The 19,088-nt window shown below is 37.9% G+C and overlaps 1 protein-coding gene across 2 annotated transcripts in view; it reads right to left on the reverse strand.

Moving 5' to 3' along the window:
• The window catches only part of Lrp1b (LDL receptor related protein 1B), a 1,858,137-nt gene that overhangs the window by 716,616 nt on the left and 1,122,433 nt on the right, over nt 1-19,088 (reverse strand). For both annotated transcript variants that reach the window (XM_087899923.1, XM_087899922.1), the window contains exons 19-20: nt 2,206-2,286; nt 959-1,126 (exon numbers count right to left, since the gene is read on the reverse strand). In XM_087899923.1, the coding sequence (XP_087756049.1) occupies nt 959-1,126; nt 2,206-2,286 (249 nt within the window). The remainder of the gene's footprint in view (nt 1-958; nt 1,127-2,205; nt 2,287-19,088) is intronic.

Here is a 19,088-nt window from a genome sequence, read left to right on the forward strand (position 1 = left end):
ACCTTCTTTTAAAAACACAGGATACAGAGCTAGCCACTGTTTTCAACGAAGGAGAGAAAACCACACGGAAGAAGATCCTTGAGATATTAGCAGTCAAATGAGATCTCAAATGTTTGGAGAAGACAGATGTGGCTATTCAAGCAACTCTTTGAAAACTAAGTTTCCACAGTGGAACGACTCTCTAGATTCCACCACCTTAAATAAAGAACAGTATTGTTCATACGTGTGCATGTCACCCATTTAAAGAGAGGCCATGGATTTTTAATCATTTTAGTTAGCTCTTAGTACTGAATAATATTTATGGAATTAATAAAGAAATTCTCTTAGTAAAAATTGTCTGTTAAATGATAAAGGTAACACTGTTATTGTTTTAAAAGCTAACACTTTTCTGTGGTTACAATCTTATTTTTTGACACACTAATATGTCTGATGGTATATTATATTTTACAAAGCAATGCATGCTGCTGACAGGGTCTGGTTTATCACAGATATGCTCAGAACCACAGTCCTGGGCTCTTTGCTCTCTTTCCTTTCATTATTGATAGTCAATTTTCTGGAACTGTGGATAATTAGATCTATTACTAAATACTTGTCTCAAAACTCAAGAGAAGAGATTTGGCAAACTATCAAAAGAAAACTACACTTTTGTATGATTTTTTTCCTTTTTGAGGCACTTTAAAATTTTTATGAGGTTAGAATCGTGGTACCAGAGCATTTAATGAATGTAGAAAGCCACAACCACAGAAATAAACCCAGCAGAGGGCACAACTGAAGTAAAAAACCAGAGAGGAGAAAAGAAAAAAAAATAAAAACAGAAGGTCAAAGGTAATATTACCCTACTCTTCATGTGTATTATTGATGTGATGACCTGTTCAATTGTGATTTAACAATATACTCCAAATAGTTAAATTATCAATCAGCCTATATTGATATTTCATAGTTTTATAAAATTACTGACCCAGTTTGGTACAATTGACGTGTGTTTCGTCACTGAAGTCTCCACAGTCATTGTCACCATCACAGGCCCAATGCCCCGGGATACACCGGCCGCTGGCACATCTGAACTGGTCGTCAAAGCAGGAGTGCACACAATCCGCCTCATCACTCCTGTCCCCACAGTCATCGTCTGGAAAGAAACATCAAAAGCTAGTAAAAACTAACTTGGAAGAACATTTTTCTTACGTTTATCACATTTTCTGTGCAGAATTTGCTTATGGTTTTGGAAAAGATAAGATACACTCATGAGCGACATCTCCCACAAACAGTCAATTAGTCTCATTTTACACTGACAGCATATCTCTTCTGGTTTAATAGCAAATGCGAAGCTAAGAGAAAGAAAGCACCGACTTTGGATTTTGCATCTTAAAATCTAATTGGTTTATAAATAACTAACTACCCGCTAACTTCCTCACTGCCACAAGGACTAAGCAGAAAGTGGTGACTCTGGGGATTATAAGTGATACAGCGCCATGGCATTATGGTGAAATTGCTTCCTGAAGCTACCGGTTATGTGCCTCAGAACTTGTCACTGCATCCTCTATCCAGCGCCTTTTTGTCTATGCTCTGACAGGATGATTTCCTGTTCATTCCTCCCTTGCTACCTACCCAACTGGATTTGTACATGGGAACTGTGTGTTCAATCAGAAACGATTCATACTCAGTGTTGATTACTGCAAGAGAGAGAGGAGGGGAACATTCAAAGACAGTGGATTAAATGGAACTAAATGACATTTATTAATATATAATTCAGTTGCCTGCATGTAGAATGACTTGGCACAATGATACAATTAAGTGCAGGGGAAAAACATTACTTGTACATAAAAGGCAAGGTGACAGAGCTAAGATCATCTGGATAATTGCACAATAATTCATAAACTGCCAAGGTTATATAAATGCTTTGGGAACCTGAAATTGTTCTGGTCATTTCCCTAATTGTTCTCCTTATTCATCTTTGTAGATTTAGCCTATGCCCAAAATAAGATCTGAAAATGAAGCACTGTTAAAGCCCCATGGGACAAATATCCTGCTCCATTATCCTTAACGCTGATCCCCAGTGATGTGCCAGCTGCCCGCTCACCACTTTTCTTAGCCACTTTGCTTGGCTCTGCAAGCTTTGCTTGCAAACTTCCTTTGAAGGAAGCCAGACAGCCCAGAGAGCTGGGCTCCAGTCTAGTCTGTGCTGTGCAGTGAGCCCTTGGTACTTGCCCGTGTCGCAGTGCCATTTGCTGCTGATGCATCTTCCACTCTTGCATATGAACTGAGTTCGAGGCTCACAAGTCGGGAATTCTGTGAAAGATACAAAAGAGCAAACAAGAGATGTTTTATGGACTGTGCTCGATTTGAGTTGTATTCCATTTGCTAATGTGATCAGAAGTTTTGTCCTCTACAGAGACACAGGGGACAGTAGAAAAACAAATACAGTGGTTGTGTCTTCTGAAAGGCACACATTACCACACTTCCGTGTCCGAAACGATGAATTTCCAGTGACTGTAAGTCCAGGAGAATCACTGAATGAAATGTCATTAAGATTCATCACATTATCTGAAATATATGTTCAGGGCCAACCTTGTCTGGGTGAATGATCACAGCCAGAGCTCTACTGGACTGCTACAAAAATGCTATTTCTGCTTATCCAGATTGCTGGGCTTTTCTAAATACAGAGAGCAACAGAGGATCCTCAAGGGGAGCACCGACCTCTGAGGGATGCCAACAGTGTAAGGTGAAAGAAATTTATCAAATAATGAAGACAGTTCATTGCTACCATATGTTTACAAAGACTTTGACACTACCAGTTTGAGTCTAACAAGGTGAACAAAAATCCTGAGAAATAATTCATATTTTTAAAATTGAATTTAGTTTAATCGACTAAATTAAAACAAATAAAAAGCGCTCCTTTCCTACTCAGTACAAAATAATAATAAATAGTAATAACGATAAAAGGCAAATAATATATAAAATACAATTAGCCATTTTAATATTCTAGTGAATCCAGAGGTCAGTACTAACATAATAAGAACTGATGATAATGAAATTTAAAAAACATAATAGTAACCAGAGAAAAATTAACATGCTAAAGAGTTCAGGCAAAAATTTGAACTAAGCGTTTTGCTAGGAAAACAGTAATATACCTGTTTATAGATGGTGGAAATGATTCCACCATTTATTCCACAACATAATGATTCCACAACATAAGGTTGTGAATTTCGACTCAAAAATATGAATGTGGTATGTACTCACTCATTAGTGGATTCTAGCCATAAACAAAGGACATTCAAACTATAGTTCATGATCCTAGAGAAGCTAAGTAGTAAGGTAAACCCAAAGAAAATCATATATAGATCGACCTGGAAATTTTAAGTAGACAAGATCGCCTGGCAAAAGTTGGGAGCATTGAAGGGGAGAATAGAAGGAAGGGGAGGGAGAAGGGGAGGGTTGGGGAGAGCTTGGGGGAGTGGGATGGTTGAGATGGAGGAAGGAAGGATATGGGAGCAGGGAAGGAGATATCTTAATTGAGGGAGCCGTTTTGGGGTTGGCAAAACACTTGGCTCTGGAGGGGTCAGGAGTCCACAGGGATAACCCCAGATAGGACCCTGGGCTGTGGAGGAGAGGGTGCCTGAACTGGCCTTGTCCCATAGTCACACTGATGACTATCTTGAATATCACCATAGAACCTTCCTCCAGCGATGGATGGAGACAGAACAGAGACCCAAATGGGAGTACTGAACTGAGCTCCCAAAGTCCAGTTGAAGAGCAGAAGGAGGGAGAACACGAGCAAGGAAGTCAGGACCACGAGGTGTTCACGCAATGAAACAGTGTGCCTGAGCTGATCGGAGCTCACCAACTCCAGCTCTCCTGGGAATGTACGAGCATGGGATCAAACTGGTCCCTCTGAACGTGGTTGACAGTTGAGGCAGACTGAGGGGCCCAATGACAATGGCACTGGAATTTGTCTCTACTGCATGCACTCGCTTTTGGGGATCCTATTCTCCTTGGATGCATACTTTTCTCAGCCTGGATGTAGTGGGGAGGGCCTTGAACTTCCCATAGGACAGGGTGCCTTGCCCTCTCTTAGGACTGAAGGGGGTGGGGGAAAAGGTGTTGGGGGTAGTGGGATGGAAGTGAGAGGAGGGAAGGAAGTGGGAATTTTGATTGGTATTATTTTTAAAGTAATAAAATATGATTTGTGGATTTCTCAGAATTAGGTCTTTTATCTCAGGAAAAAAGTGAGTAAAGTCATAATTAATGTTTTCTCTTATAAACAGTTTACTTAGAATCTTAGAATGTTTGATAGAAAAACATGAACTTTATCAGTAATCAGTCAACTTTTAAAGATATGTCTAAAATAAATGCTGATTGGGCATCCTACACTCAAGGTAGCCAAAATACTTTGTTTTATTTCATTTTTATCTACCGATATCTTTACATTCCTATTAGCCACCTACCTATCTCACTGTATTTTTGAGTTTGGAATTTTAAGTGCTACTGAATTTGGAGAAAAATTATAAAAACAAACAAACCTACTGTATTTTTAAGCTGTAGAAAATGAGAATCACTGACAATTTGACAATTCCAATCACATTGTCCATTCCTAAGTATCTCTGACTTAGAAAAGTTCCTTGTGCCCACAATTACCAATGGCTCTCAACACTGGAATTCTCTTCCCGAAGCCATCCACTCATTGCTGTTTCTAACATACTTTATTAGTAATTTTCTACATCATTTTCAATTTTCATCCATAATCTACTCAGATTGGTATTTTACTTTCTCTATATTATAAATTGCTTCATTATGCAAAAGAATACATTTCTGATTTTTCCAGCCATGAGTTTTTACATATTCCCAATATTCTAGTATTTGGTTCCCAATTTTTTATCTGCACTTATAATTCCATCATTGGGTAAGGCAGCGACCAGATGCTCCCTGGGGCTCACACACAGAAAGCCTAGCATGAAGGAATGTTTATCAGCCTAGCACTGAGACTAAGATTAAAAGATTCCTGGGACTTGTTGGTCACCTGACCTCATCTATGTGTTGAGTTCCAGAACTGAGAGAAACCTGTCTCAGAAAAAAGAAAGAAAGAAAAAGAGGAAGAGAGAAAGAAAGATTTAAATTGACTCTAGTTAAACACACTACATACATACATACATACATACATTCATGCACCATACATGCATTAGTTTGACACCTACACAAATTCTGATGCTATTCCTGCATGGCAAAATGTTGTGACTAGCATCAGTTAAGGTGAAGAACTACCGTGTTGAATGTTAAATTCATTTTAACTTTTTCTTGGTAATAGTGTCAAAAGTACAGACCATTTTTGAAAGAATAAATTAAATATAGAGGCTTTCATTTAGGACTTGGTAGGAAAACACATATCCCTAATTTCTTATGATTACCACTACCGTCTAACAGAGAGAAATGATATCTACTCACAATATACACCTCACCCTAAAGCTTGAATTACAGCTAAATCCTCTTGAATTTAATATTTCCTTCTTTCATATTGGTTTTATTTCAACACTTGAAATCAGTGTCTAAATATTTTATTAACTTTTGTATTGTTTTTCATTAAAATGCTGTTATAAAATTTTATTTTTGACAAATAAATAAATATGGCTTTATTGACTTTGTATATACATACATATACATATACTTTGACTTTAAATCTTTCTGTGTAAAATGTATCACATTTAGAAATATTTAATGAATAATTCTGTAAAATATATTAGAAAGTACAAACCAAAATTTCACACATTTTATCCTGTTCCAATTACAGTGGGGAAGAAAAAGCTATATTTTATCTTGGTGATTAGTTTAACTACATAAACTATTTTAAGTGGGCTGTTAAAATTATTTTTATTGTTACAGGTAGTTTGCAAATTCTTCTATTGTATCTTTGCCTTAAAGTTTATTAGCATGTTATATGAATGCCATTCTGTAAATAGCTACAATTTCTCTTTCAAAGAGCTTCCATTTGTCTAGTGCATATGACTTAGGGGATGATTCCCAAAGACATCATTTTCAGATGCTTTTATGTTTATTTTCTTCCTCTTACTTAGGTATCTGCTTCTTTCTTTTTCTCTAAAAAGAACGCAGGAAAGTAATATTCTATGAAGTCTCAAAATCCTGTAGCCCATAGGATATGGACAACTTTGATGGCCAGGTTGTGAGAGTATATAGGTATTAATACAAAATTAGACGATAAGGTAATAATGTCGTGGAAATCCAGGTTTAGAAATGAGATTCCTTAAGTTAAGGAGACCACAGTCACTACACCTTTCCTGTTAATGCTTGGAAACTGGAGCGCTGAAATTGTCATTTCCAAACCCCAGTCAGAAGCAAATAATACATTTCGCCTTAGGATGCTTCACAAGAGCATCAAAGGTCAGAAGAAATTCGGGATTCCTGTCACTGATATCAAGACTAGTTTTTCACTATACTGCAATTATCATTGCGAAGAAAGTTTAATGATGTTACAGCAGTGGGAGATTTGGGAAAGACCAAATTACATTTTTAATTCTGTCTTTTGTTTGAAATCTGAGTTTTACCTGCTGTAATGTATGTAGTCATCTGTTGATTTGAAAATTGAAATGGTGCTTCAAGTTACCCATGCTGTTCTCTATTTACTGATAGATACTTTTTAGATATCGTTGCTAGCTCTGTCTCCCAAGGACTAGGACTCATAAAGAATAGATTACTTATTTGTATAGATTTTACTTCATTTTGACACCAGGCTTGTTATCTCAGAAGTCTGTCTAATTATATTACTGTGGTTAATTGTATATTTATGGTTATAAAATGATCTAGTGATGCAGAGCAATTCTGATTCTGTTTAATGTGGATTAAATAAATGACTTAAGTAAAATGAGAATAGTTAATATGTATGTGAAAGTCATTTTTCTAGTAGTAGCCAATAATAGATGCATTTTAAAGTTATTCACATGCTTAACTCTTTGGAGTAAACATAGTTACCACAGAATACACTTTTAATTTGATTTATTCCATAGATCAGGTTTTAAAAGATACAGTGATATAAACATGTTTTAGTAAAAATATATTGCCATATTTTATGTTTCTTGCTACTTTTCTACTTTTCTTTTTATTTTCTATATTTCTTCCATTGGGGAGAGTGGAGAGGGCATAGGTGTAACTCATTTCCTAAAGACTATAAGCTTTATAGAGAGCTAATCCTAGGTTGAGATCCTGGCCTTTTGAGTGATTAATGGATGCTCTTGTTTACTAGTGTGCAGAGTAAAAGGAAAATACTGCAAAAGTCTTCTCACTCAAATTTTTATTTAGAACTTTATTATATGTAGAGTGGTAGGTTATCGAAATAAATTGTGGAGAATGAATGAATGAATGAATGAATACCCTAGGCACAAGAAACACAAGGGCTCATACTCTTTTCCCAGCCTCAGGAAATCTAGTTGGAAAAATATTTGAAAAGTGGTTAAACACATGACTTTCAAAACTATCAAATGCTTGATTACATAAAGGCACTGCAGATAAAACTCTTGACTGGGATTTTTCCATGTAATACAGGGTTCAGAAGCATTCCCCATCAGTACAAAAAGTGATGGCTAGTGACAGTCAGGAAGGGAGAAGCAGACACTGCCTTTGGGCTGCCAGAGGGCTTTTTGGATACAAGTATTTAAGCAGACATAGGAGATACAAAGCAGTTCATCAGAAGGTAAGCTTCAGATGATTTTGTTCAGCTGTAGGCTAACAGGCGTCCTGCGTGAATTTCAGGAGCTCGGCTCTACATTGTGGTTGATCTGCAGGTCGGGCACACTACATGGACTTCTGGTTAAGACATTTTCAAGTTAGAGAACATCTGTCCAAATGTGCCCATCAAAAGAAAAGGACAATCTGTCTTCCTGCAAAACACGGAAACATTGAGAATCCCTTTGGGCAGTTTTAGCATACTTCTGAAGGAAATGACATAAAACTAATGTAATTAAATATCCATGTTAAAGCAGGTGACCAGGAGGAAAGGCATTGGGGTGTACTGCATCATACAAGACTTAGATCTCAGAAAACCCTGAAATGAAAATGTATTAATACTTGGCGAAACTGAGTGAATTTTAGCAGAAGGTTCTTCACAGGTAGGATGAAACAGGTTTGGGAGAGCTTTTCGGGTAGTTACAAGGCAGAACCCTAGAAGTAAAAGGAAGTACACAGGAGTCAGTGCGGAGAAATCAAACAAAAGTTCAGGAAAACCAGCAAACTGCTCTAACAATAAAATAGGCATGGATAAAACAAATAGCAAATACTTTAATATGTTTCCAAAAGAGTAAAGAGTAGAAGATAGATGGAAAAGGTCCTCAAAAAAAGTAACGAGTTTTTTTATTTTTTATTTAATTTTTACTGGGAACCCCTCCAGAATCAAGTCTCCTGCAAACCCTAAAATGGCTCCCTTAACTGAGATATAAACCTCCCTGCTCCCACAGCCATCCTTCCTCCCTCCCTCCCTCCCTCCCCTTCCCCCAAGCCATCCCCAATCCTCCCCCTCTCCTCTCTCCCTGAACATCTTCCCTTACTACCAACCCTCCCACCCCCCATGCACCCGAGTTTGCCTGGCAGTCTTGCCTAGTTCCACTATCCAGGGGGATAACTATATGATTTTCTTCAGGTTCACCTTCTTATTTAGCTTCTCTAGGATCACAAATTCTAGACTCAAAGACCTTTAACTATGGCTAGAAACCACTTATGAGTGAGTACATACCATATTCCTCTTTTTGGGTCTGGGTTACCTCACTCAATAAAGCGTTTTCTATTTCCATCCATTTGCATGCAAAATTCAAGATGTCATTGTTTTTTACCGCTGAGTAAAACTCTAATGTATATATGTTCCACACCTTTTTTAACCATTCTTCTATTGAGGGGCACCTAGGTTGTTTCCATGTTCTGGCTATTACAAATAGTGCAGCTATGAACATAGTTGAACAAATACTTTTGTAGTATGATAGGACATCTCTTGGGTATATTCCCAAGAGTGGAATTGCTGGGTCCAGAGGGAGGTTGACTCCCAGTTTCCTGAGAAACCGCCACACTGATTTCCACAGTGGCTGCACAAGTTTGCATTCCCACCAACAATGGATGAGTGTTCCCCTCACCCCACATCCTCTCCAGCATAGGCTATCATTGGTGTTTTTGACTTTAGCTATTCTGACAGGTGTAAGATGGTATCTCAAAGTGGTTTTGATTTGAAATAATAATTTTTTTAAAAAAAGAAAACGCTTTACTGAGTCAGGTAAGCCAGACCCAAAAATAGGAATATGGTATGTATTCACTCATAAATGGATTCTAGCCATAATTAAAGGCCTTTGAGCCTATTATTCGTGATCCTAGAGAAGCTGGATAGGAGGGTGAACCTGAAGAAAATTCAGGTAGTTTTCCTCCTGGAGATAGGAAATAGACAAGAGTCCCAGTTAACCTCGGGTGTTTGGGGGGGGGTGGGAGGGTTACTGGAAGGGGAGAGGGTTAGAGAGAAGGGAGCAGGGGAGGAATGGGGAATGCTCGGGGGACTGGGAGCGGGGGAGGGAGGAAGGATGGATATGGGATCAGGGAAGAATATATCTCAACTAAGGGAGTCAGTTTAGGGTTTACTAGAGACTTGATTATAAATGGGATCCCAGGTCCAAGGAGAGATCCCCAGGTTCTTCTCTGAATAGAGGAGATGGTGCCTGAACTGGCCTTGGCCCATAACCATGCTGATGTATATTTTGCTTATCACCATAGATCCTTCAGCTGGCGATGGATGGAGATGGAGACGGAGACCCATATTGGAGCACCGGACTGAACCCCCCAAGGTCCAAACGAGGAGCAGAAGGAGGAAGAACATGAGGAAGGAGATCGGGACCGCGAGGGGTGCGATCACCCACTGATACAAGGGGACTGATCTAATGAGAGTTCACCAAGGCCAGTTGTCTGGGACTGAGCGAGCACGTAATCCAGCCAGATTCTCTGATTGAGTTCGGATTCACTGAATGTGGCTGGCCCGGAGTCTTTCTGAAAAGCCATCGACAATGACACTGGGACTTGTTTCCTCTGCATATACTGGATTTTTGGGATCCAGTCTGTTTGGATGCTCACCTTCCTGGACCTGAAGGGAGGGGTGAGGAGCTTGGACTGCCCGCAGGGTGGGAGACCCTGAAAGCTATTTGGGATGGAGAGGGAGGAGGAGAGGGAGTGGGGGGAGTGGGAGGGTGTTGGGAGGAGGGGCGGAAATGGAGACTTTTGTATTTTAATAAACTTTGAGGAAAAAAAAGGGGGACGAGTGAAGTATGCATTGTTTGGTGCTTGCATATATGAAAGTATATTTTGCCAATAAATGGAGAAGTTTGAATATTAATGTCAATATTGAATAGGCACAGTACTTTAATTCCACTTAGAATGTGGATCACAGCATGACCCTAGTATGTTGAAGGTCTAACCCTACCTATGGTCAATTAGTATTGCTTCATAGTATAAACAATGTCAGCTGAGAAACCTAGAATGTAAGAGAAGAAATAAAATGGTGTCTCCTGGATATTAATGACCATCTTACTTGTTTCACAAACCTACTTTACAAGTTGAACTATTCCCAATATGAAAAACTAAGATAAAGTTAATCTAAGACTTTTAATAAAATGTGTCAAAGTCTCATGGAATATATTACTATATACAGCCACATAGGAAGATCCCAGATGTAGAAGAATAATATCCTTGCTCATGTTCTCCCTCCTGCTCCTCATTTGAACCTTGGGAACTCAGTCCAGTGCACCAATGTGGGTCTCTGTCTCTATCTCCATCCATCGCCGAATGAAGGTTCTATGGTGATATGCAAGATATTCATCAGTGTGGCTACAGGATAAGGCCAGTTCAGGCACCCTCTCCTCTGCTGTCCACAGAACTAGATGGGGAAATTCCCTTGGACACCTGGGAACCCCTCTAGAGCCAAGACTCTAGCCAACCCTAAAATGACTCCCTTGGTTATGATAACTTCTTCCCTGCTCCCATATCTACCCTTCCTCCATCTCAATAATCCCATTCCCCCAAGCTCTCCCCAATCCTCCCCTTCTCCCTTCTCTCTCCCCATCTCCCCTTCTCCCCAGTCAAGAAAGCGAGGGGTGCGTCCACCCACTGATACAAGGGGACTGATCTAATGGGAGCTCACCAACGCCAGCTGGACTGGGACTGATGGAGCTTGTGATCAAACTGGACTCTCTGAATGTGGCTGACAATGAGGGCTGACTGAGAAGCAAAGGACAATGGCACTGAGTTTTGATTCTACTGCGTGGACTGGCCTTGTGGGAGCCTAGTCTGGATGTTCACCTTCCTAGACCTGGAGGGAGGGGGAGGACCTTGGACTTCCCACAGGGCCAGAAACCCTGACTGCTCTTAGGACTGGAGAGGGAGGGGAAGAGGGAGTGGGAGGAGTGGGAGGGTATTGGGAGGAGGTGGAAATTTTTAATAAATAAATAAATAAAATGAAAAAGAATAATATCTAAACTATAAGTGTTCTCAAAATTCAAAATTAAAACCACAACATTTATAAAAAGTATAGAAAAGGGAAGGAAAAATTTGATCATTAAAGTTCAGCAGATATATCAAAACTGGAGTATCCTGACAAGATCCAAAGATATTTAGGCATTAACTATGTCTGTAAAGATTACTGAATGAAATCAGATGAATAATGTAAGACATTTAGGTAAAATTTCTTTAAATGGCTAAGACAAAAATATTCAAAGGAATAAAGGCAACTGTGTGTTTGTGGCATACAACTGTAATCCTAGCATGTGGGAGGCAGATGCAGAGTGACTTCTGTGAATTTGAGGCTACCCATATCTATGGAGTGATTTCCAGGATAGGCTCCAAAGCTATACAGAGACACTCTGTCTCAAAAAACCAAAAACTACAAAAAAAACAAAACCTATAAAAATGAAAGAGCAAGGGGTAAAATGGTCAAACATTAAAAGAAAACAATTAGGACATTTGAAATTAAATATTACTCTTCGAATTACAAGCTAAAATAATGAGCTAAATTACATATTAATATACTGAAGGATTAGATTATATTTTGAAATTAGTTTGCTGTTGGGTGTTCTTAAGGTTTTTCCATATGTCCTTAGGTTTAATGATCCCACTTCCTGCCCCCTTCCATGCCTAAACCATATACTTTCAGTTTCTATCTTTCTTTTTTCATACTGAAAATAGTAGGAAAAACAGAAATACTCAAATGGAAAGGCATTGGGGTAGTCCGAAACATTTAAACAATGAATAATGCCTGAATTTGGAATGGAGTCATGTAGGACAATATAGGATATCAAGAAGAGGGAAATGGGAAGTTGATATGATAATATTTAATTGTATACACGAAACAGATGTTGAAAGAACAGACTATAAATCAGAGATATGCGAAACTGTAAAATCTAAAGAGATTACCATATCTACATAGTGAAGAGCAAAAAGAAATGAAAAAGATAAAGCATCGTGGCAGAGAATTAAAGATCCAAAACCCTGAAAGAGAAAAATAGTGAAAAAAAATCATATTGAAATGCTTTCAATGCACTTCCTAAGTGTATGTCCTTATTAACTAATATTCGGGAAGAACAATAATCAGTCAACAGACAAAACACAGCAGAAAGACAGAAATAGCAAGAACCAACTCATGAAGTGGATTTGACATGCAAGAATTTCAAAATATTAAACCAGAAGTAAAGGGATGTTAAGGTTTTAGAAATTCATTAACCCCTTTCCCCAAAGCAAATGGAGAGTTAAACGAAGGTAAAGGAATCAGCAAAATATCACAGGAAAATCAAGAAGTAGCCTGACACTGAATGCAAGAAGAAAGCATTAGAGGGAAGTGGTATGGGAATAGATGTGCTAATAAAAACAGAGAGTTTTGCCCTCATCTAAAGAAAACAAAATTTCTCAAGTTCTTGAACAACATTTAAGTTGTAGGAGGTTGGGGGAAAATATAAATATGAATCTGAAGTCCTAAGTAAATGGATGGAATAGAAAATGAATGTATAACATTGTATTTATTTTCTGTGAAATGTAAAGACGTCAAGAATCAGTGTGCTTGGCTTTTTTGATAGCTTCCTCTCCACGAGTGAATACTGATGCGACAGAACTTGGAACATAATAATTGAAATCATAGGGCCTGTTTGGGTGCTGTTATTACTACTATTATCAATATTTATTACTATTATTATTGTTAATTCACATTTTTGTGAAGTAAACATTTTCAAACCTTAAGAATGAGATCATATCTACAAGTGGCAGCTCTTCCTGGCAGCATGAAATATTGGTATTAAAGCAAGTCTATGCTGAATTCAACCCTAAATCTAGTAAACAATATAGTCATATTTGTCAACCTAAGAAGTGATTCAAGAAATTAGTTTTTGAATAATAAACTAATTATTATTAATAATAATAGTAGAGGTTAAAATATTCAATAAAATGTGTCAGATAAATGATTATTACCTCATATACATTCATATGAAAGTAAAAATAAACATGGATTGATTATCACAAGTAAATTAATTTTGTCACGTGTTATAAGGCTATATTTCTGGAAATTTTTTTCTCTGGTGTGTGTATGTTTGTGTGGTTGTGTGTGTGTGTGTGTGTTTGCTTGTGTGTAAAGAGTATCACATTCTTCAAGAGAACAAGACTGATAATTTTTATTGTGAGATAATATCTTTTGAAATTAAATAACATGTAAAATTAATATGCTGTGCAACATTGCATCATCTTTTTTCTCTTACTAATCCCAACACAACAATAATTCATTGTAACTATGTGTGGGCAGAAAAAAATCTATTACCCAGAATTCTTTCTTCTCAGTGTCATGGTTGCTACTTTGAAATTTGGGACATTTTAGAGCAAAGGGACTTTAGAGTACATAGAAACTTTTTACAGCAAAGGGAATGAGAAGGGTCTCCTGGATCTGTGTTCCATGGTTTCTTAGAAGGCTCAATTCACAATTCTACTTACACTATGCAGGCATTTTTCTTTCTCCCATAAACAAGATAAGCAGGCAAGCTAGGCAAGACTGCACGTTCTTGAAATACCATTTACTTTGCAACCAATGTAGGGAAGTTTCAAGTTCAAGACCAGCCTAGGAACAGTGCTCCCATTCTGAGGGAAAGGGAGACAGAGTGAAAGTACAGTACTTGGAAGTAGGACTGAATGGCTCATCTCAGAGCTCATTCTTATCACAGAACAGCTGCTTTCTTTACTATGCAGGTCTGGACCCAGATATGGTTATGATTATAACATGGATTCTGCTCCTGTTTGATTTGAGGCGCATTAGGGATTGAACCCTGAACCCCATAGACTTACTTACTTCATCTTCAGCTTTGCACCTGGCTTCAGAGGCCTCAGTCTTACCCATTCTAGTTCTAGAACTTCCACTCATGTATAAAAACAACGTAAAAGTTCCCAATGAACTGCTTTGTATCCTCATATTGCCCAAACCTGGCTTCAAATTAGTGCTCACAAGAGTGCATTAGAAAGATTAAAGCTCGTATACGAAGAAAAATGTTTCCATGGAAGCTGGAATGATGGCTCAGTGGTTAAGAGCTCCGGCTGCTCTTGTGAAGGCCCGGAGTTTGGCTCCCAGAATCATGTCAAATGGCTCACACCTTCCTGTAACTCCATCTGCAAGGTAACCCAACGTCTCTGGTCTCTCTGGGACCTGCATTCACATGTACCTACATGCTGACACACATACACAAACATAATTAAAAACAAAAAAAATCTTATAAAAAGAAAAGAAACTTGTAATATCTCAAGAGGCTGAATCTAGATGAAGGCAGTAGTGCTAACTCCCATCAGGCATGATGCCATGCTCATGACAACTAGTGAACATTTATAAATCACAGCACTAGTCCTTTTTTGTAAGGTTTCATTAAAGAAAAAGACAGACAACATCAGTTAGAGCTTGAAACCTGCGCTGTATCCAATCTGTAACAATTGACATATGAAATGATAGACATGTATTACCTCAATAGTATCCATAGATAAACCATCAACTCAATGACTGTGAAGACTTTTTTTAATGGAAGTGTATTTTGGAGCAACACTGGTGAGGGGGATTGAACTCCAGGTGTTGGTCACTAACAGAAAGACTCAGGTATGTAAGGTATTCGTTCATTTGTTTACTGTGCTCCTTGAAATAAAGTCTCTCTTGTGTCCATGGTGGTTTAGAAGTTACTACATAAACCAGGTTGGCCTTGAATTTATAGCTATCTTCTGAGCTCTTAAGCACTGGGCTAAGGAAGGTACCACTTCACTAAGCATGCGCACTGGAGTCTGGCAAGGACTTGAAGAGGTCATTTTAAATGACTTAGGGAAAAAGATGACTGCAGATATTAACCTAGTAATGAAATCAAAAGAAAGAGTAGTACTAGTAACTAACAGTCAAGAGAGGTGACAATTTCCCTAAACACTGGATTTAATGTTGGAAGTGCATGGTATTGCCTGTTCAGTCCTCGTGAGAACAAGTTAGGCTTTGTGAGTGAGTGAGTATGTGTGTGTTTAAGAGAGAGCAAGAGAGAGAGATTGCACATGCACACAGTGTTTGTGTAGCTCTGTGAGCCTGTCTGAACGCCAGAGAAGATACTCACATGCTCTACTCTATTGTTCTCTCTGACTCCTTTGAAAAAGGGTTTGTCACTGACCCTGCAGCAGGGGAGACAGACACTGGGTCTCGATGATCTTCCAATCCCCACCCTCCACAGCTCTGGGGTTACAGATATGTGAGGTCAAACATGTCGGGACACTATCTCAAGTCTTCATGCTTGGCCAGAAAGTGATTCTATCCACTAGGGGTTCCTTCAGCTCTGGTTACTTTTTATTATTTTTCTTTACATAAAAAGTAAATACATTTCAAAGAAATTAGTTTTTGTTTTCAAAATTATCCTTATGATAGCAAAATACAAATAAGAATGCAAAAATCTTGATTAAATGGGTAAGATAGATCATGGTGAATACCTGTGTAGCTGTTCATCAGTCTGCCTTCCCATCAGCAGAAATTTTTGAATACCAAATAAACATACATTTATTTCTTAGATTCATGAAGGAATTTTATAAAACTATTATTTTCAAGTGAAGGAATAAGTCACAATAAAGGCCCAAAAATAATAATTACAGACTTTATCTCATATCGCTGTCAAATAAGATAAATATCATCTTTATCTGAGTAGAAGAAAATTATAAGTGATCGACATGTATTCTTGCTTGTACAAATATTTTGAAATAAATTTATCAAGCTGATCATTAATCAATATATTATTAATTAACTTTTCCAGTTACATGAAAATCGAAATGTCTGCTCCAAGTGTTCACTGTTCTACACAATCCCTTTCTTAATTTATTAATATAATTTTATCATTGTTTTTTCATTTACACTAATATGACAATGTAATGTTACCTTATATAAATGTATATATCATGCTCTATGCTTGTAGTTTATTTGGAAACTTTAAAACGTTTAGATTATATTTATATCCTAGTGAGGTAGAAGTGAAGAGAAATGCATAAATTTTAAAACTTAATCAACAATAGTTAATCTGTTTTATCTATTATTTTAATTTTTATTTTTTTTAAAAAAATTGAAAAGAGCATCATGAAAACTTGCCTGAGAGCTAAGGATGGCTGTCATTTTAGTAGTGAAATGAGTAAGGTATATTGACTACCCTCTTCCTGTTCACTATTGATCACAACAGGCACATGTGCTTTTTCTACTTACTGAGGGTCCCCTTAGGTCTTTCTCCAAACCTCTTAGGGCAGAACCTATGTCCTTTCACCTTCCCCAGGGTTAGTGTTAGACTAAATATAATTTCACCTTATAGCCCAGGAAAGTAACTCTGGGGAGGAGATCACATGTGCCCATGACGCTTTGCAAGGCAATGAACATGAGCCAGAATCTGACCTCTTTCTGCCTCATACTTTAGAGGACAGCCTTAATTTCTCTGCTCTCAGATATGCTCAAATTTTGGAAAATTTTCATCCATGAAATGAGCAAGAACTAGTGAGTCAAATCTGTACAGCTTGTCTGTTACACAGACCGTCAAAATTTGGCGTACATGCTCTGAGAATGTAAAGTGGGAAGAACGTTGTGTTTTGTAGTTAAGTGTGGTGACACCTTTAATGAGGGAAGAAAATGGGGGGTTAGCAAATGCTACTCAGCTGCTGCAACGGGGAAAATACTTGGGAATCATTTAAAGGCACTGGCCTCTAAAAAACATTGTGTTTGAAAGTAGGTATGGTGTTTGAAATTTGATCTGATGATTCTCTGGATTTCCTCCGTGTCTGTCATTATGTCTCCCTTTTCCTTTCTGATTTTGTTAATTTAGATATTCTCTCTCTGCCTTTTGGTTACTTTGGTTAAAGGTTTGTCTATTTTGTTGCTTTTCTCGAAGGACAAACTCTTTGTTTCATTGATTTTTTTGTATTGCTTTCTTTGTTTCTATTTTGTTGATTTCAGCTCTCAATTTGAATATTTCCTGCCATCTTGTTCTCATAGGTGAGTTTGCTTCTTTTTGTTTTAAAGCCATGGTATCCGATAAAATACATGGGTTTATTCCAAAATTGGAAAACTTGAAATGGACAACTTTCTGGATAAATATCACTTACCAAAATTAAATCAAGACCAGAAAAGAAAATTTAAATAGACCTATAACTGTTAAAGAAATAGAAAGTCATGAAAAGTCTCCCAACCACAAAAAGTCCAGAATCAGAGGGTTTCAGCTCAGAATTCTACAAGATTTTCAAAGAAGAACTAATACAATACTTCTCAAATTGTTCTACACAATAGAAATAAAATGGAATATAGACCCTAACAGAGAAGTCTCAACAGAGGATTCTAAAATGGCTGAAAGACACTTGAGGAAATGCTCAAAATCGTTAGCCATCAGAAATAAAAATCAAAACAACTCCGAGATTCCATCTTACACCTATAAAAGTGGCCAAGATCAAAAATAATGATGACAACTCATGCCGGAGAGGTTGTTGGGTAAAGGGAACACTCCTGCTGTGCAAGCTTGTGGGAGTGCAAGCTGGTACAGCTCCTTTGGATATCAGTATGGCATTTTTTTCAGAAAATTAGGAAACGACTTTCTTCAAGATCCAGCAATACCACTTTTGGGTATATACCCACAGGATGTTCCATCGTACTACAAGGACATATGCTCAGCCATGTTCCTAGGAGCATTATTGGTCATAGCCATAACCTGGAAACAACCAAAATGCTCCTATACAGAAGAAGGAAAACATGGTACGTTGACACAATAGAGTACTACATAGCAGAAAAAAATAACGACATCTTGAAATTTGCAGGCAAATGGATGGAGCGGAAAGCATCACGCTAAGTGAGGTAACCCAGACCCAGAAAGACAATTATCACACATATTCACTCACAAGTGGCATTTGGATATAAAGCAAAGAAAACCAGCCTACAAACCTCAATTACAGAGAACCTAGACAGCAATGAGGACCCTAAGAGAAACATAAATAGATCTAATCTACATGAGTAGCAGATAAAGACACAATCTCCTGAGTAAATTCAGAGCATAGGGACCATGGGTCTTGGCTGGCGGGGAGGGGAGAGACAGGAAGGGGAGATGAGAAAAATGTATATTTAATAAAATCAATTTTAAAAAAAAACGAAAGTAGTTTTGGTGGCACACACCTTTAATTCCAGCAGTCTAGAGTCAAAGGCAGGGGGATCTCTTTGAGTTTAACTTCAACCTGGTCTACATAGTGAGCTCAGGCCCACCATGGATATCACCATGGGGGCTACAGGTGAGGGCTCCATAGAGAGACCCGTCCTAAAAAGTGGAGGGAGATGAAGATAAAAAGGTTGACTATCTGATGGCAAGGGAAAATAAAAGTCCTGGATGACAGTGTTTGACCATCATACTGAGCCACATAGGTACAAATTTAATAAATCCATATGGAAATAATACTTCGAAGAAAAGCAATATATCAAGACCTACACAAAAGAAAGAATTTAGCATGAATGACAAACTCCGTTGAATGAAATTTCTGGCATACTGGGTGCATCTGAGCTAAATATGAACAGAGCCTATTTT

Source organism: Myodes glareolus, chromosome 21 (genome assembly GCF_982192425.1).
Source record: "Myodes glareolus chromosome 21, mMyoGla1.1, whole genome shotgun sequence".
NCBI classification, from domain to species: Eukaryota; Metazoa; Chordata; class Mammalia; order Rodentia; family Cricetidae; genus Myodes; species Myodes glareolus.